Raw genomic sequence first — 27,547 nt, 5'->3', positions numbered from 1 at the left:
TGTTTGCTTGATTGTTGTGTGCTTACTTTAGAGTTAAGGGTCTATCTTAGAGTTATAGGAGCGCCTCCGTCCGGTCAGTTGGTGATCCACATCACCGAGTGATGACTAGGTCTAAGATACGTTAGTGATCCCATTGTTTTCCTTAGGACGTACAGCCTAGTTACACATATGTTGTAGAAAACCACCTGCATTAGCTTAAGGCTAACCTGCATTTAGTTAGGGCATATAGGGTGTCCTAAAATCCATAATTCACTGGAATTTAAATAATCATACAATGAACTTTAATAATTGGTCCGGTCTTTTAGATCGAGTCTAGGATGGAGGGCTAGGTGTCTTAGGCATCATAGCTTAGAATAGGCACGAAGAACTATGTTACCTTGATTCTCGTGGACGCGGGGATACGTAGGCTTCTTTGGATGAATATCAGACCATCCAAGGACTCGGGCTAATGTTTTAGAGTCTTAGGATTTATTGTATGTTTTGATGTGTTTTCTTACTTTCTTGTACTGATCATATACCTTTAGCTGTAGCTTGTATGTGTATGTCCACTAGAACCTAGACACCAGTTAGGCATGTCACTTACAACCTAGCTGTCATTAGGTGACACATCTTTTATTTTATTTTATGTGTGCTTATTATTTTATCCCCGAGTCATGCATGATTAGGTAAACGTTTACTCGGGGATATTTGTTCCCATTTCACATGATTTTTACCTAAACTTCTTTGGAGTTAATGAAAATGGCATAAGAGACCAAGTGCTTGCACTCGGACGAATTGGGGGTGCTCTTCAGACATTCTCCATTCGCAATCAGACACGAACCCATATATATTTCTGGTTATCCATTGCACAGAGGATTTGATTTTGGGGTTCCATGACTTATCCATGGATGGCGACTCTGAGTTTATTTTTAGGTACATCTCGGTTTCGAGCCTTGGCTCCTGATCAGGATGTATCTCATTCGTTTTGTATCGCCACTCGTGCTATGCTATGAGGGTGGCAACCGTTTCGAGAGTTCCTTGGTAGAGCTCTAATTCACACGTGGATGATCAAGAGGGTGTTAGGGACTCGTTCCCTCACCGCCGTCCTCGGATCGGGGTCCACAGCAACTAGTTATTATGAGATGACCCAATGGAAATGGTCATTATATATCATTATCCATTACTTAATTTTTCTACTTGGGCAATTCCTGCCTTTAAAACGGCTGGAAATGGTCGTGGGTCTATATTCAATAGAACACGGAACAATCATTCTTCGATGACTATTTTGATTTTTTTTCCCTATGAATTTCTTCAAAAGCTACAAATTGCATACACCAACCTCTTTGGGGATCATTTGAAAATTGAGGCTCTAAAAGGATAATGATATATTTAATTTATTACTTGAGTACATAAGTCGATTCAGGCATATATACCTGACAATAAAGGAAGACATTGGCAATACATTCATCTATCTTACTAAAATAAACTGAAACAAAAGCAAAATATAACTCTAAGGTCATAACATAAGGAGCATAGATGCCAAAACATTATACCAAAACCTTATTAGAACTACTTGAGAGCAATCCAAAGAGTTGTGATTATCTTCAAGCATTGTTGTAGAGCCCTGGGTTGGATAGTCGTGGTGTGGGGATGACAATCAGCGGATTTTTTTTCTTTAGAACAAGGCCGAATTTTTCTTCATGCTCGAGCTTCCCCCCATCGGGCAATCTCCAATTGAATGAATGCAAGAGTGAAGACAAATTATATGTAAGCATTCTTTCTGCTAAGGTGAATCCTGCACAAGTCCTCCTCCCTGACCCAAATGGTAAGAAACGGAAATCTACTCCGTTGAGCTCCACATTGGCGTTGTTAGGATTAAACCACCTCTCTGGCTTGAACTCTAATGGATCGTCCCAAACTGAAGGGTCCCTTTGTATTGCCCACACGTTGATGAAGACCCTAGAACCCTTGGGGATGGTATATCCCCCAACTTGGCACGATTCGCTAGGCATGTGTGGGATCAAGAGCGGGAGACCCGGGTGCATACGAAGGATTTCTCTCACCACCGCATCTAAATAATGCAATTTCGATATATGATGCTCTTCTACAATGTTATCCTTTCCTACCACTGTCTCTAATTCCTGTTGGAGTTTCTCAGTAACCTCCGGGTGTGTCATCAACTCGGTCATGGCCCATTCTGATGTAGTCGACGTCGTCTCGGCTCCACCAATCGCCAAATCCTGGGCAATAAATAGTGATGTAAGTGGTGGGGTGAAGAATGAATGAATGAAGTCACATTTGTGTTTGGAGTGTGTTGTGAAACAAACATAATATTCATTAGGTACCTAACCAATATACAAAAACCCGAATAGAACTAGGCTGAATAACATTACGGAGGAACTTCCTCCATAATGCTCAAATAGCTCTAATAGCGCGCGGGGGGGGGGGGGGGGGGGATGTCAATTCCATGGTCTGTTCTTTTAATTGATATTTCCACACCCCTTGCTATTAGAGGGAGCCAAGTTATGCTTTATAGCCATGTAGGTCATTTTGTGACGGCTTTCACTCTGGTTGTTCTCCATGTAGTCTTTCCCAGGTCGCCGCTTCCAGGGGCGGAGCCAAGAATTTGCCCCACGGGGGGCAAAAAATAGTTGTTATATAATAATCAATAAATTATCTTAAAGTAAAAAACATAAAATTACACAAATTTTAATTCAAATTACATTCAAATTAAAAATTGTTTATATTTATTTTTTCTGCCCCCAAAAAATTTACTCACTTCATCGTCTTCCAAATTAATTTTGAAGCTCTCACAAGTCATAAGATTTGAGTAACTAAGCATTCGTAGCCCATAAAAGTATAGGCCCCGCCCCCATCAAAACATGAGGCGAAGTGATATATCCGGCCCTTTTTTCTACTTGGGACAGCCGCCTCTTAGTACCATTTAGGATGGTACTAAGACCATGCCCGATGAAATTTTACAAGATCAATGGTCTTGATTTCATATACATGTTCACTCATGTCCCTTTTTAAATCCCAAAATTATTACCGAGGAGAGGGCAATTTGGTAGTTTTAGTCACAAAATATTTGCACGACTAACGTCCCTCTTTAAATCTCAAAATTGCTCCTTAAATCATAAAGACTTTCTTGTGTGAGTGCAATTTTGTAGTTATAGTTATAAATATGGGCAATATGTGTGAAAAGAGCAAAAACCCTTTCTATCAACCACAAATCCGCAATCCTCTCTTAAAGCCTAACTTTTCGTTAATAGAAGGAAAAAAGAATCAACTCCATAGGATCATCCTAACCCATCCAAAAGTTGAGGGGTTAAGATGATTCAATGGAGCTGATTTTTGGTACACAACCTATCTGTGATGGGGCCTTGAAAATGTATGGTTTGGATCACCACAAAAAATGTAGGACCCATGTGTTTGGGCCCTCAAACTCATATAAGCTATATGAGCTTCAAGCTCACAATCATTTTCCTCATCCTAATTAGTAGGAAAAATTTTCGGCAAAAATCGAGGGGGCACTCTATGTAGGCTTTCAAGCAGGTTGCTCCGTCCCTGGCCGCTTCCATTGGCAGCCTACTTTGTGACAAGTTTTCATGCTAGTTGCTCTAGGTTGCCCCTTTCACACACGGTGCCACTTTTGCCCGGTGGGGGTACTCTATGTAGGCTTTCAAGCAGGTTGCTCCACGTAGCCTTTTTCTTCGAACACAACATGAACCCAAATGCTAAGTACCCCAAAAGCTCCATAGGCCCTTATAATCAATACCCCAAAAGCTCCATGACTGATGGAACTCTTTAGACTAAGTTCTCGAACCAAGTATAAAGTATTTTTGTAACTAAGATAAAAAGAAACTTACAAGCATGAGGGCCTTGACGTGGGACATGGTCAAAACCGTCTTGGGATCGGCACCATTCTTTAGTTGCAGTAGGATATCGAGGAAATCCTTGGTTTCTCCTTTATCATCTCCAGTTGCCTTGTTCATTTCTATCCGTTGATCTAAGATATCATCGAAGATCCGATCGAACCATGACATAAGACCCTTCATTTTACGCTCCACGCCTTGTAAATCAAATCGGGCTATGATTGGAAAAAGATCAGAAATGTTGGGCTGTCCCAACAGATCAACGATTCCCGCGAGCACCTCTTTAAACTCCGAAGCAACTTTGGTATCTTTCCCTACTGTACCACCCCATAGCATACTTGTCATTGTGTTGAAGATTGTTTGAGTTGTATAGTCACCAATGTTAACCGGAGTTCCGGCATGGTGATACAAGGTGTTAACCATCCGACGAATTTCCTTCCGGCGAAAGGCACGGCCAACTTCGAGCGTCGTGTTATTGATAAAATCATGGACGGAAACGCGACGGAGCATTCGCCACTCGGGCCCGTATGGATTCCATACAATGTCATTTCCACCATAAGTGATTATTTCAGCTCCGGCCAATTTGTCGTGGTTCGCGAAGGTTATGTCATTGTCTTTGAGGGCTTCCTTCACCACGGATGGGGAATGTAGTACTATGCAGAGCTTGTTTCCGAGCCGAAGCTTAAAAATTGGGCCATAAATCTTGGACAATTTAAGAAAATAGCGGTGGAGATCGGGCTCGATAAATGGAAGATTACCGATTAATGGTAGGCCCATTGGGCCCGGCGGTAACGGTAATGTTCCATTGATCGTGTTCATGATCCGGCGTACTAACCAAGAAATCAAGACTACAGCAATGGAGGATGCAATGGAGAACTTGAGAAGAGTGGTGGGAGTTAGAAGGTCCATGGCAAAGAAGGTGGAAAGTTTGGGTCAAGGGTGAGATGGGGTGAAGGTTGAGAGGGGTGGGTATTTAAGGGCATTGCTTGGATTGCTTATTCTGTTTATGGTTCTTGGATTGTTTCTTCTATTTACAGACACTGACTGAGTAACCATTTTTAATAACAAAGTAACATTTGAAGTTGTCTTCCTACAGAAAGTGACAGTCGGTGGGCCATTTTGTGGATGGACCACAGCTTAAAAGTTGCATAGATTAGATGATTCTGAAAGTCGATTGAGTGACTCAACCTGTTCGTTTTGGATTTTGAGTCAATGATTGATTATTGGACATGAAAACAAACACAATTTTAAGTCCAATAATCAGTTGTTGACTCAAAATCAATTCTTAAAATCCAAAACCATTTTCATTTCGTGCCCTATTCATCTTCCCACGTGATACAGGTAGATTATGGTGATTGAGAGAAATTATTTGTTTTGTTTGGTAGTCCACTTGGTGGATGGAAAATTGCACTTGCTATTTGGTGTATTTTTTCACAACTAAATGTTCTCTCATTTTCAATGCAAACTTATTTTTCTCCTAAAAAAATTAGAATTGTTATCTTCTAGAATCATTTTTGCTATAGATAAAAGAACAGAAAATGATAGATTGTGGGTCCAACCCCCACGCCGCCCTGGTCCAAGCCGTTTCCTTGCATGTCCTGGCACTCCGAGTAATGGTTGTTTTCATGTACATTTGCACGTTGGTTACCACGCAGATGACTCTCCATTAGTTTATGAAATTAAAAACTTACAACAAGTATATATACTATAATTTTCATATTCAGATGATGTTTGCAAATATTTTAGAGCAAAACGAGTAAAACGACTCTTTCTGTTCGAAGACACAAAAAATAGGAGTCTTCTTGACATGCTTTTTAGGACACAAAGCAGCATTTACAAGAAACAAAAGAGGGAGTGATTAGACAAGCCCACACTTCATAGGGTGTGTCTCTATATTCTAAGTTTTCAAGTGTTGTTTAAAACCAACAGCCACACACGTAAAACATTTTGGATGTGGAAGGATCTGCCTAGATCTCCAAGGAGGGCTATGAGATGTGACTCATTGGGTATTCCTAGTATTCATTTTAGTTGATTCTTTCTAGTTTTCTTTGGGCTTTTATGCTAGACGGCATATAATCCTCTTCTATTTTTCCCTAATATCAATAAAACTTAGGTGCCAGTACGGGTTCCTCCATAAATTTGGGTTAAAAGATACTGTTAAAATCACTGTTTCAAAACTCTCTGCATCAATTAGACCCGCTTGAGTTGACTTCTTTTTACCATAAGTTTTTATTAGAGAATGCATTTTTCCTACCAAGTAAATAAAAACTCATATGAATATCTCGATCGAGATATAATCACGTCGATGAGTACTCAACTGTACTGACTGAATGCTCGGCCGTGTCACATTGAACCAACTAATATTTGCTTTGGACACATTTTGGCAGTACTTATAACATATTGAGTTGGGCTCTGTTTACAACAACTTCTTCTCTTAAAGCTAGAGTTTACAATGCTCTTCAAAATCAGCAAAATGTTATAAAAAAGTCCCCAAATGAAAGGAGCTGTACCTTATTTATAGTGTGCAAGTAGCTTATTTTCCCTCCCATACATTCAAATCGTCACTACATGCCCCTCAATTACTCAATTATTACAAATTTACCCTATTACAATTACAACCTACAAAATACATGGACATTTACATCTAATGCCACTTACGCTTATGACAATTATGCCACTCACACAATTCCTACTAGAATACGCCCTTTTATACTTTGGCCGGTACCGGTTCCTCATCAGGTAGGAGTTTCCCATTATACAAAGTGTCTGATAATTACCCAATTTGGCGGAATGATTGGCCAAATAGTTTTTTTTTTTTTTTTGAAAGATTAAATTGATTGGCCAAATAGTTGACAATCCTAATAACATGAGTAAAGGAACTATATATCTCAAATATCATCGATGTATTTGCCTAATCTCCACGGACCATCATCACTACCCATGGCCCGAGAAATGACATTTGAAAATATCAACTTCCAACTCGAGGAGTTCATCCATTTGATCGAGGAAAATACTAATAACCAAGCGAAGAGCACTACCCCAGAAGTTCTTATCATGAGTTTTGGTAATCTACTGCATAATTTGTACCTCAGATGAGACAGGCGAGCATGAAAGCAGATGATATATATGCTGAACATATTACAAGATAGGCATGACCTGTGTATAAAACAACAATGGATCACCACCAGGGTGACTTTGTTTGGGTCATTCTCACCAAAGACATGTTGCCTTTGGAGTACACGAAAGGCTGAGTCCAAGAAAGATCAGACTGTTTGAAATCATTGAGTTCATTAATGATAATGCCTATATAGTGCAGCTACCTCGCTGTATTCACATGTATTCAATGTGAAGCACTTGATACCTTATCATGGTAATTCAAAGATGAGATTTTGAATTTGAAAATAAAAACTTCCCAAACCAAGGGGATAATGCAAAGTGGGCCCTAAAGGATGCATAATATACTGTCACCCCCTGAACCTTACACACGGTCGGGAACGAGACAGTCCCTCTGAATAAGTAATAACCGTATATGGTATTTTCCCTAGAGGTATCTTCCGATGATGTCTCTCTAAATAAGTCATAATAGTAATATTTACCTTTAAATCATGAAAATATAAGAAATTTCCGGAGAAATTTTTTTCCAACATAACTTGAATCTATTCAAAGGGACCTTCCAACCATGGCTTTCTAAAATAAGTCTCATACCATATTGATTCCTTCTAAATCATGAAAGTAAATAAATTTCGTACGAAAAAAACTTTTCACCATAACTTTTTTTCATGAAATCCAAATAGGACCACTAAACCCTAACTCTTTTTTTTTTTGAAGAAGGCAACAGAATATATATTTATATGTATGAGTAAGCAGAACCGAGATGGTCCTTGCGGAACAATGATCAAAGAAAATACAAACCAAAATAAACCCTAACTCTAATCCCTAACTCTAATCCCAAGTAGAAGTGTCCTAGCTCTAAACCAAAATACAAATTGTGTGCTATTGTAGGACCACAACATCCTTAATTTCACAATCAGAAAAACCTATAAAACAAGTGGGATAACTGTAAGATGCTCATGATACATGCCAGATTTTAGTGATTGAGGTTTTTTTTATCAAATGGGCCCCTCCATGAATAGTTTGTGGCCCCAAAATCGCACGGATCATAGCCATTCCATGTATTTCTGCCTGTGAAATAAGGATCTACAAGGTATACATTTGTCTTTCACCCACCACATGCCTCCTTGCCCAACACATAAATTGAATAATACCTCGTGGCCCTCATCGTACACTATATTTTGCCTTCTTTCACATTATTCTCGTTTGGTGGAAACATGTAGTCACACTCAATCAACAACAAAGAGAGAAAAGACCCACCTGATACACCACGGCAAGCAAAGTAAAAGCTAAAAAAATTCGACCACGATTTCTTAACATGCGAAAGATTAAAAAAAAATAGTGTAAGATTTCTCACCATGCACATGCAAGAGAAATAAAATAATTTGAGTACGATTTCTTAAGATGAAGATTCATCTACCAGGGGTCCTTAAATACTGATGCGTTTAAGCCCTTCAATCTAAGTAAGAAGCCTTCACAAATTGAAAGCATTAATATTTCTAACTTCTCATGGCTCTTAGTACTTCCTCTGTTCTTTCTTCCTCCACCCTTCCAGTGGAAACTGGAAAAAATCCGGCTGTTCGCCGCTCAGCAGGATTTCACCCCAGTATTTGGGGCGATCATTTTCTTTCCTACACTGAAGATCCCAAGGTAAAAGAATGGATTGTATTAATATTGTTTGATTTACAAAGAATCAATCCGTACTTATATAGAGCGCTTAGGTGATAAACATAGAATCCAATCCATGTAACTATAGGAGACCATCCTAGTAAAAAAAAAAACTACCTAGGTTTCCTTGTCTAAGGCCTTGTCTGTTAAAGATTATGACAACCAATTGTGAGTCCAATGATATGTTTTGGCCTCACAATCGGTTGTCATAATCTTAAACGAACAGGCCTTAATTTTCAGTCCAATAATAGGTTTTGAACTCACAATCAGTTGTCATAATCTTAAATGAACAGGCCCTAACTAACTTGCCTAATCTACACCAAGATGATCCAACAGTGTGATCTCAACCCAATCCAACAGTGAGATCTCACATATTCTAACACTTTGCTTATGTCCATATGTTTGTTGATTGCATGAATGCAGAAGCTGGATGCATGGAGTAAAAGGGCTGAAGTGTCAAAGGAAGAAGTGAGGAGAATTTTAATCAATGCCAAGGGATCACTAGAAGAATTGGATTTGCTGGATGCAATCCAACGGGTCGGAGTGAAATATCACTTTGAGAAAGAGATTGAAGAGGCATTACACCATCTTTATGTTGCAGAAACTCATGCTTCTACTGATGACTTACATTACGTTTCTCTCCGGTTTCGACTTCTGAGGCAACAAGGGTACAATGTGTCTGCTGGTAAATCCCTTGCCACATCATTTTGGTCACTGTCAAAATATATGGTATACTTTAGTTTAATTGTGACACCCTCAGCCATCTTAGCCATCCTTGAACCCCCTCTTTGAGCCTTTTTTTCTTCGTGCTTTGGAAGACCCTTATACTTTGTTTCTGTTTTGCTGCACACTCTGATGAAACATGAAAATGATCACTTCCACTCCATCGAACTAGTACTTTTCATTACTCTCCAATTTTGTTGATCTAAGAGATATTTTGTGTGGATAATCAATGACATAAATATTGGGCGGTGAAAACAGATGTATTTAGAAAGTTCAAAGACGAGCGGGGCAACTTCAAGGCAAGCTTAAGTACTGATGCGAGGGGTTTGCTAAGCCTGTATGAAGCCGCATTTCTCAGCATACGAGGAGATGATATCTTGGATGAAGCCATAACTTTCACAAAAGAGCAGCTTAAGTCTGCTATGACCCATGATGTCGCTCCTCTTGCCAAACAAATAGCTCATGCCTTAGAGGTACCCACGCACAAGCGCATACAACGGCTAGAGAACATTCGCTACCTCACAATCTACCAGGAGGAGAAAGGAAGGAATGATGTGTTGCTTGAGCTTGCCAAGTTGGATTTCAATATCTTACAAGAATTGCATAAGAAAGAACTAAGAGACCTCACAAAGTAAGTTTCCATATTCTCATTACTTGAATAAGGATCCATTAAACTAATGGCATCTAATTGAACCCATTAAAATGGCGACTTGAACTGATCTTTTCAATAACTTGCAGGTGGTGGAAGGACACAGATGTTGCAGGAAAGCTACCTTTCATTAGAGATAGGTTGGTGGAATGCTACTATTGGATCTTGGGTGTGTATTATGAGCCAGAATACTCCCGAGCTAGAATTTTTTCTACCAAAATGACAATCATGGTCTCAGTTGTTGATGACATATATGATGTATATGCTACTGAAGATGAGCTCCAACTATTCACTGATGCAATCTATAGGTTTGATCTATCCACCTCAAAAGATTATCAAATTTTCTATTGAACACTGGTGTGCCATGATAGATGCCACACTATGCATCTGTTGAAATGTGAAGGTCCATATTTAAAAGATCTGAAAGTCTAAGATATGAAAGCTAATTATTTTTCAGGTGGGATCTTGAGGGCCTAGATCTGCTCCCACAGTTCTTGAAAGATTGTTTTCTTGTACTCTATGACACCGTCAAGGAATTAGAAGACGAACTAGAACCGGAAGGAAAATCCTATCGTGGATACTATGTAAAGGATGCGGTGGGACTAACAAAACCCGTCACTAAAATACATTTTGATCCAGAGCCCAGAAGAGTTTGATACACAGATTTCAAAGTTGAAGTTTGATGATGTCTTGATTATGTTCTGTTTTATCTTGCAGATGAAGGTTTTGGCTAGAGATTACTTTGTTGAGCACAAATGGTATAACAGAAATACTGTACCAAGTGTAGAAGAATATCTCCGTGTTTCTTGTATTAGCGTCGCAGTCCATATGGCTAACGTCCATTGTTGTGCTGGGATGGGAGATGTAATGACCAAAGAGGCATTCGAATGGTTGAAGAGCGAACCAAAGGTTGTAATGGATGCATCACTAATTGGCCGACTGCTTGATGACATGCAGTCCACTGAGGTATGCTATTTTTTCTCAAACCAAAAATTTATCTAGGAACGTGGGGCGGGAGGGGCTGCACTTGAATTTTTATTGATGAATAAAAGTACATGAGGAGGACATACCAATTTAATTTCCTCAAAACCCGAAATAAAAGGAGCATTACTTACAAGAGATACTAGGGATGCCCGAAGAGTCACATCTTAAGGTGCCTCTAGCCCTTCTAGAAGGTCCTGCCATGGTCAGTATGTATCATTCTCTTTTCCTTTACTGACAAAATTAAGCAAAGAGTCAGCAACCTAGTTAGCTTCTTTGAACTGATGCGACACAAAAGATTGAGGCATGACACTTGGCCTTTGGGAAACTTGTTAGCAAATAGTCTCCATGAGAGACTGTATAAATCATATATAGGTCTCATCTATTCCACCTGTTGTAGGGAGCTAGAACCCTTCGACAACAAAATATTTCCATTCATGACTGTAAATTCCTAAAATTCCACCGTTCCATGGCTAACTATTTTTTGTTTTGTATGTTTGAAGTTTGAGCAAAAGAGAGGCCATGTTGCATCGGCTGTCCAGTGTTACATGAATGAGTATGGAGTGACTTACAATGAAGCATGTGAAAAGCTGCATGAAATGGCTGCACTTGCATGGAAAGATGTAAACCAGGCTTGCCTTAAACCAACTGTTTTCCCTCTGCCTGTATTTATGCCTGCAATCAACCTTGCACGAGTGGCTGAAGTCATCTACCTTCGTGGAGATGGGTATACTCATTCAGGAGGAGAGACTAAAGTAAATATCACATTGATGCTTGTCAATCCAATCTCTGTGTGAGAATGGAGTTTCTTTCCTATGTATCTCTTCTGTTCTTTCCCAACTGTATTTCTTCTTTTCTTTCTTAGTAAGTGTATTTGTTCTCATCCTTGTTTGTACTGGGTGGGATTACTATGAGTCGTAAAATGCCCATTTCCATGTCTTTAGTGAGATGTGATTTTTAACTATTATGAAATGAATAAGGTTCTCTGGGTCTTGTTTGTATAAGTTACTTCGAAGCTTTTTTCTTTACTTTTTTTTCTGCACAACCATGTTATTCTAACAATCATCTTACCGCTGAACTGCAAAATAGATGGTTAAAAACAAAAGAAAATAAATAATCTGACCACATTAAAAGTTCTTGTTAGAGTAGATTAGATCATGAGCGTTGACTGTAAGGGAATCTTGGTAGTAACACGGATTAGGCTGGTCTTCCCCAAATCTCATCATTATCCCTTACCATTTTTATCTGTAATTGGTTTATATAAGCACCTGTTATTTTTAATGGAAATCAACTAATCTTAGTGGAAATCTCTTAATTTCACAACTTTTACTAAAACTCGTAGGAAAATGCACAAGGTGTGCCTCACCATGGATATGTCATGGAGAAGAAACTGTCCAAGGCGATCCAGAACATAGCTAGCAAAACATGATTCTGCAAAGAAATGCGATGGAAAATTTTTGGGTTTAATATGGTATTGGTTAAAAAAGCCATAGTAAAAAATGGTCAAATAAACAGGAACAATAAAAATACATTTAATACATCTAAAATTTTGTCATTTACAAAATATAGTGGGGTGAAGCTGGAAAGTTAGCCAAAGAACTGCATTTAATACATTTTGAACGTTTTCCGTAAAAGACAGTTTTTTTTTTAGCTGTAAAAGTTTTAACCAGAGTATCAAACGTCGAACCTAAAAAATGCCTGTTTAAAACAGTGTTTCGCTAACTACGATTCTAACTAGTGGATTAGGTGATTAGAATCATCGTATGTTTTCTATTGTATATATCCGACGATTAGAATCATCATATATTTTCTATTTTAGAGATATCTCATGAACATGTCAAATCTAATCCTTGTAAATCTCAGTCCAACTTCATATATATTGAATATACATGTTGGACTGATCCATCAATCAGCCAAACTTGCTAAAACATCTTTATGGTAATGATATTGGTCATCCAGATCATGTTTATCTTTCCATTCTGCGCTTTGTAGACTTGAAAAGGCCTGGGCTTGGTTTTCATGATTCAACATATACCTCCTGGTTATTGGATTTTGGTGTTGTAAGGTGGATTCACCAATGTCTGTCTTCACTCACAAAGACAAGATTCTTGTTCTACTTCTCCACATCAATGAAGTCCTTACCATAAATGACAAAAAAATCCTACCCACCTTCATTATCGTCATCAATAAGGAATTTTGAATGAAGGACTTGGGGACCCTTCATGACTTTCGAACAATGAGGTTTATTTCTCTCCCAATCAAAGTATCCCAAAGATCTCTTTGCCAAGGTAGATAACGTGGACGCGATTTCTTGTGCCGCTTATGCGGGGACCCTCGGGTGTCAACTCGCCATGCTTCCTATCAAATATCTGGAACTGCGGTTGGGGTATGGCATCCCTAAAGCTGGGCAATGGGATCCGGTTATTGAACGGATTGAACGGAAGCTTGCGTCCTGGAAAAAGAGGTACTTGTCATTTGGGGGTCGTATTACCCTAATCAAAGCCGCCCTCGCAAATCTGCCGGTACATTTTATGTCGGTATTCAAGATTCCGGCGTCGGTTGCTTCTCGTATTGAAAAAATTCAGAGGGATTTCCTTTGGGAAGGTAAAGAAAGGGGGAAAAGGCTCAAGCACCTTATTGCGTGGAAAACGGTGTGTCGTTCCGAAAGAGACGGGGGTTTGGGCATTGGCAAAATTCGCCTCCGGAACAAAGCCCTTTTGAGTAAGTGGTATTGGCGGTTCGGTACGGAAAAGGATGCTTTATGGCATAATGTTGTGGGCCAAAAATATGACAGCGGATGGGGCGACTGGACCAATATCTCTCTCTCTCTCTCTCTCTCATTCTTTTTCTTTCTATCAAAATTTTTTATTTAAAAAGATTTTTTATGGGAAATTTTGTGTTATTAACCTTTTACGAGGTGACCATCATTATGTGCATTGACCGGATGGTCGAGTTGATTTATATATGCGCCTTCACTGTAATACTTCATATGTAAATGAGTATTAGTTTTTTCTATACATTATAATAATTCTCAGTGCTGGAGATCTTACCATTAAAAGAGTTTAAAAGAAAATTTTTGAAGAGATATTATTTCATGAATGGAGATCTTTCCTATAATGGGACTTCTCAGTTTATATATATAGGTTGGGGCCCATCTAATGGACGGTTTGGATCATCCTATGCTGCAGGCCATACCGTACATTTCAATAAAGTTAGGAGTGAGATCATCAAAATACGGTAGTGGAAATATCATTTCCCAATAACTTTTAAACATGTTTCCCACAATTTCTTATGATTCAGTTTCTTTTTTAGTCAACCCCGTGCAACGCACGGGTTTGCAACTAGTATATATAAGTAAAGCTGAATGTGGTAAAAAGAGGCTTTGCCACGTGTCCCCTCCTCTTTGCAAAAGTCGGAATTCTAAAAAAACATTTCAAAAGTATTTTGCAAAAAAAAGATCATACAATATTTATGTGGCCTACCATCAAAATCTCTTCAACTCCACGCTTCCTCTAATTTCTCCTATTTGCATTTATATTTGGATTTTAGAAAAAATCTTACCATATCCTATTTTTTAGAAAAATTGTTTCTATTGTCAATATCCTACGTATATTAGCAAAATTATTTCTATTTGTTGGAGAAAAAGACAACCCTCCTCCATAAACATAAAACTCTTTCAAAACTTGATATATTTGGATTTTAGAAATATATATATATATATATATATATATATATACATATATATATATATATATATGTATATTTATATTTATATTCATAGGACTCTTTTCTTTCTAAAATATATGCTAAAAGATCTATCTATTCATATAATCTAATCTAATCTATCTATCTATCTATCTATCTATCTATCTTTTTATATAAGTTCCCCTCTATACACCCATCTTCTGCGTAAAGCCACTTTTAAGGGGTGTTATTTAGAATTTCAGGTATACACGCAACCTCTATGTATATACCGTCCGAATAATATACACTCAATTTCTGTGTGTGTAAGGATTTGTAATTAATATTCTAAAAAAAGCCACGATGTTTCACTCTCAACAATTGGTATCCCCTTCTACTCTCTTTCTCTTTCAAAAACCGATGATGTTTATCTCCTCCACGTGGTTGTGCCACGTGCCCACTTCCTATAATTAAGGGATTAAAATAATATCTCTCCACAGATTAAATCTCCTAAAATAGTAAAATACGCTTCTTATTTTGGATTTGAAAAAAAAGGTTAAAATCAAGGAATGGAAATATCACCTAAAATTAAGGGTCTATACACAGAATCCTGGAAAACGTGGTTGCGCCACGTGGTACCCCTTCTCCACAAACGTAAAACTCTTTAATAACTTGATATATTTGGATTTTAGAAAAAATCTCACCATATCCTATTTTTTAGCAAAATTGTTTCTATTGTCAATATCCTACGTATATTAGCAAAATTATTTCTATTTGTTGGAGAAAAAGACAACCGTCCTCCATAAACGTAAAACTCTTTCATAACTTGATATATTTGGATTTTAGAAATATATATATATATATATATATATATATATATATATATATATATATATGACTCTTTCTTTCTAAAATATATGCTAAAATATCTATATATTCTTATAATCTAATCTAATCTATCTATCTATCTATCTATCTATATAAGTCCCCTCTATACACACATCATCTGCGTAAAGCCTCTTTTAAGAGGTGTTATTTAGAATTTCAGGTATACACGCAACCGCTATGTATATACGGTCCGAATAATATACACTCAATTTCTGTATGTGTAAGGATTTGTAATTAATATTCTAAAAAGAGCCACGATGTTTCTCTCTCAACGATTGGTATCCCCTTTTACTCTCTCTCTTTCAAAAACTGATGATGTTTATCTCCACCACGTGGTTGTGCCACGTGTCCACTTCCTTTAATTAAGGGATTTACCCCTTAGTATAATCTTCTCGCATTCCTTCACGCTAATGTTTCCACTTCCTATAGTTAAGGGATTTGCCCCTTCTTTTAAGCTTCCAAGATTGTTGTGTCCATTGACAGGGTCTATTACTTAGATTTTTTGAACCTTCACTTTACATTGTTGCCTCTATTTGTGAATAGGCAATGTGTTTTAGTTTTCTTTAGATTCATGGTTTTCTCTGATCTGCATTATTTTTTCATTTTATTTTGAGTGTTGTTTGCATATGATATAACTCATGTCACAATTTCTATTATGTATTAAATCAGTACCATTATTATTTGAAATGCGATTTCTTTTTGATATATCTGACACGTAGAATTTTTATTTTGCAGATGACACAATGCTGGGATTGTATTTTCTTTTCATTTTTCTTAATTAATGATTTTATACTAAGTGTTTATGTAACAATGGAATGTCCTAGATCATATCTCTCAACATCTCTATAATTGATTATTCCCTTTTATTTTTCTAAGGTTTCTGTTTCTACCTTCTCTGCTCTGAGACTTTGAGTATGTTGTTTACAGGGTGTGACCCTTTTAGATATACTCTAAAGGAAAATAGAAGGTAGTGTTATCTAAGGGTAAGGCGTTCTCTTTCAGGTATGTTTTCTTTTTTTCTTCCTATATGCTCTGCTTTAATGGGTTTCATTTTCTTTTTTCCTTCCTATATGCTCTGCTTTAATGGGTTTGATTGAAAGGGTTCTCTTTCAAGTTCGTTTTCTTTTTCTTTTTTCCTTCCTATATGCTCTACTTTAATAGGTTTGGTTGAAATTTGCTGCAGAATTCTTGATGAGGGTGTTCTTGGCAGGTGGTGACGATGTGATAAATCAAATTACATTAGGGATCAATATTTCATTGTAATTTTATTTCTACTCTGTAAGTTTCTTTGTTGACTTGCTCTGATTTTTTCCCTTTGAATACCCAACTGCTACAAGAAATGGAACATTTTGGTACTTCTAATTGTTGTAATTTTTGTGACAACTAATAAGACAATGGAGTTATGTATTTACTCCATTTTAATTAAAATTATACAAACAGTCCTTTTGCTTATTTTAGAAAATTACTAATTTTTCGTGATTTTCTATTTGAATTTGCTAAAGAACTCTTGACATATATTATTTTTATTCTTGTGAGTTGTTATGTGGATTCTGCAATCTTTTTTTTCACAACTACCAGTTTGTTACAACACTTTTGAGAGTCAGCGTTGTATGAGAATGTATTTTGGAAGTTGTTATGTGCCTCGATTAGAGGATCAATATAAGAACGTTTTTATCATACTAAATGAAATATTAAAAGCTTATTTATAACTTTTTTCTACAGAGATAACAGCATTAGTAAGTTACATTTCTTCTTTTCTAATAACAATGTGGATGTGCTTTTCTTTTTTTAAATGTTACATTTCTTCTTCTTTTTCTTAATCACAATAAGATTATTTTATTATTATCTTCTTTACATGTGGGACATTAATCCCTCTTTAATGTCCCACATGTAGTGCTTTTTTTCTTGTGAATTGTTATGTGGATTCTGCCTCTAACTCTATAATTTCTAGGAGATTATTTTAAAAAAATTGATAGATAATTTCAAAACCATTTGCATAAAGGAATCTGCATATATGCAAATATCTTTTAGATGTATTCAAAGAGGCATTTTGTCTCCTAATCTAATTCTAATGGTAATTGTATTTGTATAATACAAATAAGTGATTAATCCTAAAAGAAAGGGCTAACACACAGTTACTCTTTTCAACGATGTTTGTGTAATATACATGATTACAAACCCAGTACTATGCGGCATATACTTACTCTATATATATTGGCATTAACTATCACTCCATGGAAAGGTTTTCTCTCAGTACATTACATTTTTATGTACATGGAGCTGATTAGATAGTTGGCCTCTTCACCTAAGGTCTTTCAAAGATGTTTTTTGTCATTCTAGCATGGTCATATTAAAGTATCAAGTCCAAGTCTTGTAGAAAATCATAAAATGTTGTTGCCTGTGTATTTCTTATAAGGGAAATGATATATTCACTTCCTTTTTTTACCTGTGTGTTATAATATGTGAGTTCTTGGTGTTGGATTAGGTTGAGATCTCACCATTGGATCATTGTGGTGGTAGATAATGCAAGTAGATTAGCAGAGGTAATATAGAGTGATTAGAAAATTAGGTAATCTCACCGTTGGATTAGGTTGAGAACTTACCATCGGATCGTTGTGGTGGTAGATAAGGCAAGTAGATTAGAAGAGATAACCTAGACTTATTAGGAAATTAGGTTAGATTAGAAAGATTCTAGCAATTTAGCAGTGCTTTTCATCTGAAGATTTGGGGAAATGGGTATTCATTTCCAATTGTTAGGCCTTAGATAATTATATTTGGAGGTCTTGGCATTATGTTTTTAGGGTCTCTAAAGTTAGGTGCTTTTTTTTCTGATTTTATTTTGGATTCATCATCTGTTTGGCGAAATTTTATGAATTCCTTTGTTATAATGCTTAAATTTGTTATGTATTTCAATTATTATTATTTGTTTGTTTAAGATATATGTTTGCTTTTCTAGATGGATTTCTTATAGCCTTTTCTATTGAAACTTTCTCTATATTTTCCTTACGAATGTTTCTTCTTTTCTTTTTCTTTTTTTAAAAAATGTTATAAAGCTTTCTTTTTTTAGGCCGCCCCGTGCATCGCACGGGTCTGCAACTGTAGACACCCCTTTTTGACCGGACCCAGGTTCGGTATGTTTGTGCGAAGCCTCGTCAAATCAGTGAGCTGGGGTCCCAAATTGAACCCTAGGGTAGCTTAAGGTCTCCCTTAGGTCTCCGTAAAATTTTGTCGAGATCCGAGCGCGTTTGCTCAGTGAACGAGCCAGGGCAGTGTGTGTAGTACAAATCCAAAAGGGGGGTGATTTATCCTGCAGCGGGCCAACCCAAGCAATAATAGGACAAATTGACGGGCGCGCCAATCAATTTTTGTGCGCCCATCAATTTTCGGAGTGCCAATATCGGCAGCCATCAGGTGAATGTATAAAAAAAATTCAATAAAAAAAAGAAGAGGAGGATTCTTCGTTTTTCAGAAGAGACAGAGAGAGGAGAAAGCAGAGAGAGGGAGAGAAGAGAGGAGGAGATTTGAAAGGGAAATCTCAGATCCAGATTTGAGATTTTGAGAGAAAATCTCAGATCTGGATCTGAGATTTTCAGAAATTAAGGAAGGAGGAGGAGAAAGCAGAGAGAGAGAGAGAGAGAGAGAGAGAGAGAGAGAGAGAGAGAGAGAGAGATGGTGGAAAGCTTTGCCCATCCCCATCTTCTACGATGTCTCGCCGGAGATCCGGCCTCCCCATCTTGGTCGTCCTCTTACATCACCTCTATCTTCCCCATTACGACTCTGCAAATCCATCTCCGGCCACCACCTCCATTAAATCCGACTCCGAGCACCATCGGCCCAATCACCCAGCTTTGGCCAAGACCCATTGTTCGACCAAATCCCTTGTAAATCCAACCCCTATTCCTTGCCGGAATCCACCACCTCCAGCCACCTCCTAAGTTCTTCCATCTCAACCCTTCTCAGATTACCACCACCTCCACCATCAACACCATCTCTCATCTCCACCCTAAACCTATTTTCTTGACCCCCCATCTCCGACCGAATCCCACCCCCAGCCTTCATCCCCATCTTAATCACCTCCATCTCCTCTGCCATTTCTTTCACCATCAAACCCACATGGATGCTCCCCCATTTGCAGCCATTAAAACACACCGCCATCTCCTCCACCATTTTCCACCACCCTCAAACCCATTTCCATTTCACCATCTTCCAAACCCAAATCCGACCCCTCACCTCCGATTGCTACCTCCGACCCTACCCTAGCCACTATCTCCTTAAATCCCTTTCTTTAAACCCTCAGCCACCATTTACCACCACCAAAACCGTCTCTTAAATCCCATTTTCGTTGAATAAAATCAGAGGAGGGGGTTTTCTCATTTGGGGCAAAAGATGGTGCAGAGAGGGGGGCAGCAAGCTTGAGCTCTATTGGCAAAGATCAGCATCGCTAGCAACCCTCTTTGAGCTCTAATCATAATCTGTTCGGATCAGAGCCTCAGCAACAATCCAGGTTTTCATTAACATGTTTTGATAAGAAATGTGGTTTTTTCTGTGTGTATACAACTTGTTACGATAGTATGAATTAGAAATCACATCTTGTTATGATACATGAGAGTTTTGAATTGTTATTTGCAGGGTAATTGTGCTATTCATATATTTCTTTGACTCTTATTGTCTGTCTTGATTGCATCTGTAAATTGCATCCGCTACATGTATTGATTCTTGTAAATCGGTTGGGAAATGAATAGTTCATTCTCTGGAGAATAGAAGAAGTTCTTTATAAGGTTAATGGTTATGATGATGATGTGATATGTATAGTTGAAATTGAACTTGAAATTGAAATTCTTAGGGCTACTGTGAGGATATCATTTCCTTAAAGTAAGTGTAGGGAGCTGAAAATTGAATTACTATGTGTTTATATGCACATTTCTTTATAATGATAATGGCAGCCCTTACCATTGTTAATATTTGCAGCCTTTACCTAAGCAGGATCGGTAAATTTCAGTTTTCTTTGGCTCTGTTATTGATGAACTGATCGGTTAGATTGGTTTCATGTTTAAACCTTACATTCTCAAAAGCATAATTCTAAGATATATTTCTTAGTCATAGTTATTGAATGCTCATTGTCAGGTTATCCTGCTTATGTATGATCATGATTTGAGTTGAGACAATGATTAAACAGCTTGTAGTTCCTAAATTCCTAGTTATAAAAGTTTAACTAGAGTTCACTTTGCAACCATTGCATGTCCTTTGTGAATTTATCAATTCAAAAATCATAAAAATTAAGCTGGATGTGGTGGATGACAATTCATTTCAAATACTTTTCATATTGTGTGACCCAAAATAGCTAGCTGTCTCTCTTGGATTATATGCAAGAGATTATCTGCAAGTTAATTGATTTTTATTGTTGAATTGTTTGGAACTATGGTTTGAATATCATTTCTTTAATGGCATATGTCAGTTCCAGTTGTTTGGATTTCTTTATTCTTCTTGAAGTTATGGGGTATGAAATTTAGGACATATGGTTAATGGATGGTGTATTTCATTCATGGTAGGTTTCATGGTGCTCACCGGCATGGTGGAAGATAAAATAGCTCATCATCGCCAGGGCGATGAAGGCGGTAGCCCAAGCCCATTATTTTAGGGGACTTGCTTAGTCTGAGTAGCACTCCCCTCTTTCAACTAGTAGACTTACTTAGTCTTTTAGACACCCTTATTCATTAATCCCTCCATTTTAGGAGACATGGTTTGTCTCGCTAGGCAGCTCTCCTCTGGGGACAAGCCTCGTTGCTTAGAGCCTCTCCCTTTAGGGAGTCAGCATTCGTCTCATTAGAAGAATCCCTCATAGGAGGCATGCTTTGCCTCGTTAATGTTAGATGTTTTCCCCATAGGAGACATGCTTTGTCTCACTAAGGCGATCCTCCCTTGGAGGCGAGCCTTGTTATTTAGAGTATCCCCCTTTGGGGCGTCACCTTAATTTGGTAGGGAGTTTTCTCGTAGGAGGCATGCCTTGCCTCATTTTTAGAGCTCCTATTTGGAGAGAAGCCTTGTCTCATTTAGAGGGTTTCCTTTTTTAGAAGGCTTACCCAGCCTTATATTAGAGCAGCTCCTTTTAGAGAGTCTTTGACTCATTCCTCCTTTAAGTTGTAGTATTAGAGAGCCTTTGGATCATTTGTCTTCGTTAGTGGTTTTTATTAGAGAGTCGTTGACTGACTCGTCCTTTAGGTAGTGTTGTAGGGAGTCTTTGACTCAGTTATCTTGCTTAGCAGTATTATTAGAGAGTCTTTGACTCATTTGTCCTTGTTAGGGAGTCTTTGACTCAGTTATCTTGCTTAGCAGTATTATTAGAGAGTCTTTGACTCATTTGTCCTTGTTAGGGAGTCTTTGACTCAGTTATCTTGCTTAGCAGTATTATTAGAGTCTTTGACTCATTTGTCCTTGTTTGGAGGTCTTTGACTCAGTTGTCTACTTTAGCGGTATTATCGGAGAGTCTTTGACTCATTCATCTTTTCGTGGTATTATTAGAGAGCCTCTGTCTCAGTTGTACTCCTTCCTTGGTATTATCTGTTAGGAGTTTCTCCTTAGTGTTGTCGTCATTCTTCTTTGTTAGAGACTAGCACAGTCTCATTAGAGCTTTTCTTATTTGCGATCTTAGATCATTCCCTCGTCTTTGGCGTTAGTTTACCTGGTTTAGGGGTTTCCTCTGTTAGCCCTAGGGTTCGGCCCTAGGATTTTGCTTTGTACATTCCCTTAGGTCTTTGACCAAAAGGGTGAAAACTCTTTAAACTTCAAAAACAATAAAAAATTTAAAATCCAAAAACATTAAATATTTTAAAACTCAAAAACATTAGAAATTTGAAACATAAATAACATTTGAAAACCTAAAAAAAATTTAAAGTGTTGAGTGTTTTAGAATTAGCAATTAAGAGAGTTCGTTTCGAACTACGTTGGCTTGATCCTCTCTCACGAGGTACGTAGTGCAGCTTGGGATCTTTATCCCAAGTCCAGCCAAACCTTGTAAAATAAACTTTGAAAATCTTTCAAACACCTTTAAAACCTTGTTTTCAAAAAATATTCCTCTAGAGTTAGGAGTTTCTCTTAGATAGAGAGTTTTAGAGTTAGAAGTTTCTTTTGATAGGTTTTTTGTTTGTTTGATTGTTGTGTGCTTGCTTTAGAGTTAGGGGTCTATCTTAGAGTTGTAGGAGCGCCTCCGTTCGGTCAGTTGGTGATCCACATCGCCGAGTGATGACTAGGTCTAAGATGCGTTAGTGATCCCATTGTTTTCCTTAGGACGCACAGCCTAGTTACACATAGGTTGTAGGAACCACCTGCATTAGCTTAAGGCTAACCTGCATTTAGTTAGGGCATATAGGGTGTCTTAAAATCCACAATTCACTGGAATTTAAATAATCATACAATGAACTTTAATAATTGGTCCGGTCTTTTAGATCGAGTCTAGGATAGAGGGCTAGGTGTCTTAGGCATCATAGCTTAGAATAGGCACGAAGAACTACGTTGCCTTGATTCTCGTGGAGGCGGGGATACGTATGCTTCTTTTGATGAATATCAGACCATGCTAATGTTTTAGAGTCTTAGGATTTATTGTGTTGTTATTGTATGTTTTGATGTGTTTTCTTACTTTCTTGTACCGATCCTATACCTTTAGCTGTAGCTTGTATGTGTATGTCCACTAGAACCTAGACACCAGTTAGGCATGTCACTTACAACCTAGTTGTCATTAGGTGACACATCTTTTATTTTATTTATGTGTGCTTATTATTTTATCCCCGAGTCATGCATGATTAGGTAGACGTTCACTCGGGGATATTTGTTCCCATTTCACATGATTTTTACCCAAACTTCTTTGGAGTTAATGAAAATGCCATAAGAGACCAAGTGCTTGCACTCGGACGAATTGGGGGTGCTCTTCAGACCTTCTCCATTCGCAATCAGGCACGAACCCATATATATTTCTGGTTATCCATTGCACAGAGGATTTGATTTTGGGGTTCCATGGCTTATCCATAGATGGCGACTCTGAGTTTATTTTTAGGTACATCTCGGTTTCGAGCCTTGGCTCCTGATCATGATGTATCTCATTCGTTTTGTATCGCCACTCGTGCTATGCTATGAGGGTGGCAACCGTTTTGAGAGTTCCTTGGTAGAGCTCTCCTTCACACGTGGATGATCCAGAGGGTGTTAGGGACTCGTTCCCTCACCGCCGTCCTCGGATCAGGGTCCACAGCAACTAGTTATTATGAGATGACCCAATGGAAATGGTCATTATTTATCATTATCCATTACTTAATTTTCTTACTTGGGCAATTCCTGCCTTTAAAACGGTTGGAAATGGTCGTGGGTCCATATTCAATAGAACACGGAACAATCATTCTTCGATGACTATTTTGATTTTTTTCCCTATGAATTTCTTCAAAAGCTACAAATTGCATACACCAACCTCTTTGGGGATCATTTGAAAATTGAGGCTCTAAAAGGATAATGATATATTTAATTTATTACTTGAGTACATAAGTCGATTCAGGCATATATACCTGACAATAAAGGAAGACATTGGCAATACATTCATCTATCTTACTAAAATAAACTGAAACAAAAGCAAAATATAACTATAAGGTCATAACATAAGGAGCATAGATGCCAAAACATTATACCAAAACCTTATTAGAACTACTTGAGAGCAATCCAAAGAGTTGTGATTATCTTCAAGCATTGTTGTAGAGCCCTGGGTTGGATAGTCGTGGTGTGGGGATGACAATCAGCGGATTTTTTTTCTTTAGAACAAGGCCGAATTTTTCTTCATGCTCGAGCTTCCCCCCATCGGGCAATCTCCAATTGAATGAATGCAAGAGTGAAGACAAATTATATGTAAGCATTCTTTCTGCTAAGGTGAATCCTGCACAAGTCCTCCTCCCTGACCCAAATGGTAAGAAACGGAAATCTACTCCGTTGAGCTCCACATTGGCGTTGTTAGGATTAAACCACCTCTCTGGCTTGAACTCTAATGGATCGTCCCAAACTGAAGGGTCCCTTTGTATTGCCCACACGTTGATGAAGACCCTAGAACCCTTGGGGATGGTATATCCCCCAACTTGGCACGATTCGCTAGGCATGTGTGGGATCAAGAGCGGGAGACCTGGGTGCATACGAAGGATTTCTCTCACCACCGCATCTAAATAATGCAATTTCGATATATGATGCTCTTCTACAATGTTATCCTTTCCTACCACTGTCTCTAATTCCTGTTGGAGTTTCTCAGTAACCTCCGGGTGTGTCATCAACTCGGTCATGGCCCATTCTGATGTAGTCGACGTCGTCTCGGCTCCACCAATCGCCAAATCCTGGGCAATAAATAGTGATGTAAGTGGTGGGCTGAAGAATGAATGAATGAAGTCACATTTGTGTTTGGAGTGTGTTGTGAAACAAACATAATATTCATTAGGTACCTAACCAATATACAAAAACCCGAATAGAACTAGGCTGAATAACGTTCCAGAGGAACTTCCTCCATAATGCTCTAATAGCTCTAATAGCGGGGGGGTGTGTGGAAATATCAATTCCATGGTCTGTTCTTTTAATTGATATTTCCACACCCCTTGCTATTAGAGCATTATGGCCATAACGTTATGGAGCCAAGTTATGCTTTATAGCCATGTAGGTCATTTTGTGACGGCTTTCACTCTGGTTGTTCTCCATGTAGTCTTTCCACAGGTCGCCGCTTGCAGGGGCGGAGCTAAAAGTATAGGCCCCGCCCCCATCAAAACATGAGGCGAAGTGTTATATCCGGCCCTTTTTTCTACTTGGGACAGCCGCCTCTTAGTACCATTTAGGATGGTACTAAGACCATGCCCGATGAAATTTTACAAGATCAATGGTCTTGATTTCATATACATGTTCACTCATGTCCCTTTTTAAATCCCAAAATTATTACCGAGGAGAGGGCAATTTGGTAGTTTTAGTTACAAAATATTTGCATGACTACGTCCCTCTTTAAATCTCAAAATTGCTCCTTAAATCATAAAGACTTTCTTGTGTGAGTGCAATTTTGTAGTTATAGTTATAAATATGGGCAATATGTGTGAAAAGAGCAAAAACCCTTTCTATCAACCACAAATCCGCAATCCTCTCTTAAAGCCTAACTTTTCGTTAATAGAAGGAAAAAAAAATCGGCTTCTTTAAGTCAGATTTTTAACGTCCGTGCCATATCCTAAGTGAGAAAAATGATTGTGAGCTTGAAGCTCATATAGCTTATATGAGCTTGAGGGCCCAAACACATGTGGGCCTACATTGTTAGGATGATCCAAAACATTCATTTGAAAGGCCCATGCATAGATAGGGTGTGTACAAAAAATCAGCTCCATAGGATCATCCTAACCCATCAAAAAGTTGAGGGGTTAGGATGATTCAATGGAGCTGATTTTTGGTACACAACCTATCTGTGATGGGGCCTTGAAAATGTATGGTTTGGATCACCACAAAAAATGTAGGACCCATGTGTTTGGGCCCTCAAACTCATATAAGCTATATGAGCTTCAAGCTCACAATCATTTTCCTCATCCTAATTTGTAGGAAAAATTTTCGGCAAAAATCGAGGGGGCACTCTATGTAGGCTTTCAAGCAGGTTGCTCCGTCCCTGGCCGCTTCCATTGGCAGCCTACTTTGTGACAAGTTTTCATGCTAGTTGCTCTAGATTGCCCCTTTCACACACGGTGCCACTTTTGCCCGGTGGGGGTACTCTATGTAGGCTTTCAAGCAGGTTGCTCCACGTAGCCTTTTTCTTCGAACACAACATGATCCCAAATGCTAAGTACCCCAAAAGCTCCATAGGCCCTTATAATCAATACCCCAAAAGCTCCATGACTGATGGAACTCTTTAGACTAAGTTCTCGAACCAAGTATAAAGTATCTTTGTAACTAAGATAAAAAGAAACTTACAAGCATGAGGGCCTTGACGTGGGACATGGTCAAAACCGTCTTGGGATCGGCACCATTCTTTAGTTGCAGTAGGATATCGAGGAAATCCTTGGTTTCTCCTTTATCATCTCCAGTTGCCTTGTTCATTTCTATCCGTTGATCTAAGATATCATCGAAGATCTGATCGAACCATGACATAAGACCCTTCATTTTACGCTCCACGCCTTGTAAATCAAATCGGGCTATGATTGGAAAAAGATCAGAAATGTTGGGCTGTCCCAACAGATCAACGATTCCCGCGAGCACCTCTTTAAACTCCGAAGCAACTTTGGTATCTTTCCCTACTGTACCACCCCATAGCATACTTGTCATTGTGTTGAAGATTGTTTGAGTTGTATAGTCACCAATGTTAACCGGAGTTCCGGCATGGTGATACAAGGTGTTAACCATCCGACGAATTTCCTTCCGGCGAAAGGCACGACCAACTTCGAGCGTCGTGTTATTGATAAAATCATGGACGGAAACGCGACGGAGCATTCGCCACTCGGGCCCGTATGGATTCCATACAATGTCATTTCCACCATAAGTGATTATTTCAGCTCCGGCCAATTTGTCGTGGTTCGCGAAGGTTATGTCATTGTCTTTGAGGGCTTCCTTCACCACAGATGGGGAATGTAGTACTATGCAGAGCTTGTTTCCGAGCCGAAGCTTAAAAATTGGGCCATAAATCTTGGACAATTTAAGAAAATAGCGGTGGAGATCGGGCTCGATAAATGGAAGATTACCAATTAATGGTAGGCCCATTGGGCCCGGCGGTAACGGTAATGTTCCATTGATCGTGTTCATGATCCGGCGTACTAACCAAGAAATCAAGACTACAGCAATGGAGGATGCAATGGAGAACTTGAGAAGAGTGGTGGGAGTTAGAAGGTCCATGGCAAAGAAGGTGGAAAGTTTGGGTCAAGGGTGAGATGGGGTGAAGGTTGAGAGGGGTGGGTATTTAAGGGCATTGCTTGGATTGCTTATTCTGTTTATGGTTCTTGGATTGTTTCTTCTATTTACAGAC

At 38.4% G+C, this 27,547-nt stretch overlaps 3 protein-coding genes across 3 annotated transcripts; 1 reads left to right on the top strand and 2 right to left on the bottom strand.

Moving 5' to 3' along the window:
* Window positions 1–1,340: 1,340 nt before the first annotated feature.
* LOC143854863 (flavonoid 3'-monooxygenase CYP75B137-like) lies at window positions 1,341–4,810 on the bottom strand. The gene is made up of 2 exons (XM_077364979.1): window positions 3,849–4,810; window positions 1,341–2,219 (listed from the first exon to the last, which is right to left on the bottom strand). Exons 1-2 carry the CDS (start codon window positions 4,761–4,763, stop codon window positions 1,584–1,586), a joined length of 1,551 nt encoding a protein of 516 aa, XP_077221094.1. The 5' UTR covers window positions 4,764–4,810; the 3' UTR covers window positions 1,341–1,583.
* Window positions 4,811–8,414: 3,604 nt separating this feature from the next.
* LOC143854766 ((-)-germacrene D synthase-like) lies at window positions 8,415–11,990 on the top strand. The gene is made up of 7 exons (XM_077364873.1): window positions 8,415–8,615; window positions 9,057–9,318; window positions 9,615–9,987; window positions 10,095–10,313; window positions 10,463–10,601; window positions 10,723–10,971; window positions 11,490–11,990. Exons 1-7 carry the CDS (start codon window positions 8,475–8,477, stop codon window positions 11,781–11,783), a joined length of 1,677 nt encoding a protein of 558 aa, XP_077220988.1. The 5' UTR covers window positions 8,415–8,474; the 3' UTR covers window positions 11,784–11,990.
* A 12,039-nt stretch (window positions 11,991–24,029) lies between these two features.
* On the bottom strand, window positions 24,030–27,462 carry LOC143854687 (flavonoid 3'-monooxygenase CYP75B137-like). Its single transcript, XM_077364772.1, has 2 exons — window positions 26,503–27,462; window positions 24,030–24,908 (listed from the first exon to the last, which is right to left on the bottom strand). The coding sequence occupies exons 1-2, from the start codon at window positions 27,415–27,417 to the stop codon at window positions 24,273–24,275; spliced, it is 1,551 nt and encodes a 516-aa protein (XP_077220887.1). The 5' UTR covers window positions 27,418–27,462; the 3' UTR covers window positions 24,030–24,272.
* Between the last annotated feature and the right edge of the window lie 85 nt (window positions 27,463–27,547).

Source organism: Tasmannia lanceolata, unplaced genomic scaffold, assembly GCF_043159265.1.
Source record: "Tasmannia lanceolata isolate RefF3 unplaced genomic scaffold, GAP_Taslan_0.1 ptg000020l, whole genome shotgun sequence".
In the NCBI taxonomy this organism is placed as follows: Eukaryota; Viridiplantae; Streptophyta; class Magnoliopsida; order Canellales; family Winteraceae; genus Tasmannia; species Tasmannia lanceolata.
Note: the sequence above shows the minus strand (reverse complement) of the source record. Positions and strands in the feature narration are given on the sequence as shown.

What these genes read in the sequence shown, in the direction of transcription:
- LOC143854766 (XM_077364873.1), top strand. Translation starts at nt 8,475, where the DNA reads ATGGCTCTTAGTACTTCCTCTGTTCTTTCTTCCTCCACCCTTCCAGTG. An exon ending in GAACTAAGAGACCTCACAAA is followed by an intron (nt 9,988 to 10,094) that starts GTAAGTTTCCAT and finishes AATAACTTGCAG; the next exon opens with GTGGTGGAAGGACACAGATG. An exon ending in TTCACTGATGCAATCTATAG is followed by an intron (nt 10,314 to 10,462) that starts GTTTGATCTATC and finishes ATTATTTTTCAG; the next exon opens with GTGGGATCTTGAGGGCCTAG.
- LOC143854687 (XM_077364772.1), bottom strand. Translation starts at nt 27,417, where the DNA reads ATGGACCTTCTAACTCCCACCACTCTTCTCAAGTTCTCCATTGCATCC. An exon ending in ACGTCAAGGCCCTCATGCTT is followed by an intron (nt 24,909 to 26,502) that starts GTAAGTTTCTTT and finishes TTTATTGCCCAG; the next exon opens with GATTTGGCGATTGGTGGAGC.
- LOC143854863 (XM_077364979.1), bottom strand. Translation starts at nt 4,763, where the DNA reads ATGGACCTTCTAACTCCCACCACTCTTCTCAAGTTCTCCATTGCATCC. An exon ending in ACGTCAAGGCCCTCATGCTT is followed by an intron (nt 2,220 to 3,848) that starts GTAAGTTTCTTT and finishes TTTATTGCCCAG; the next exon opens with GATTTGGCGATTGGTGGAGC.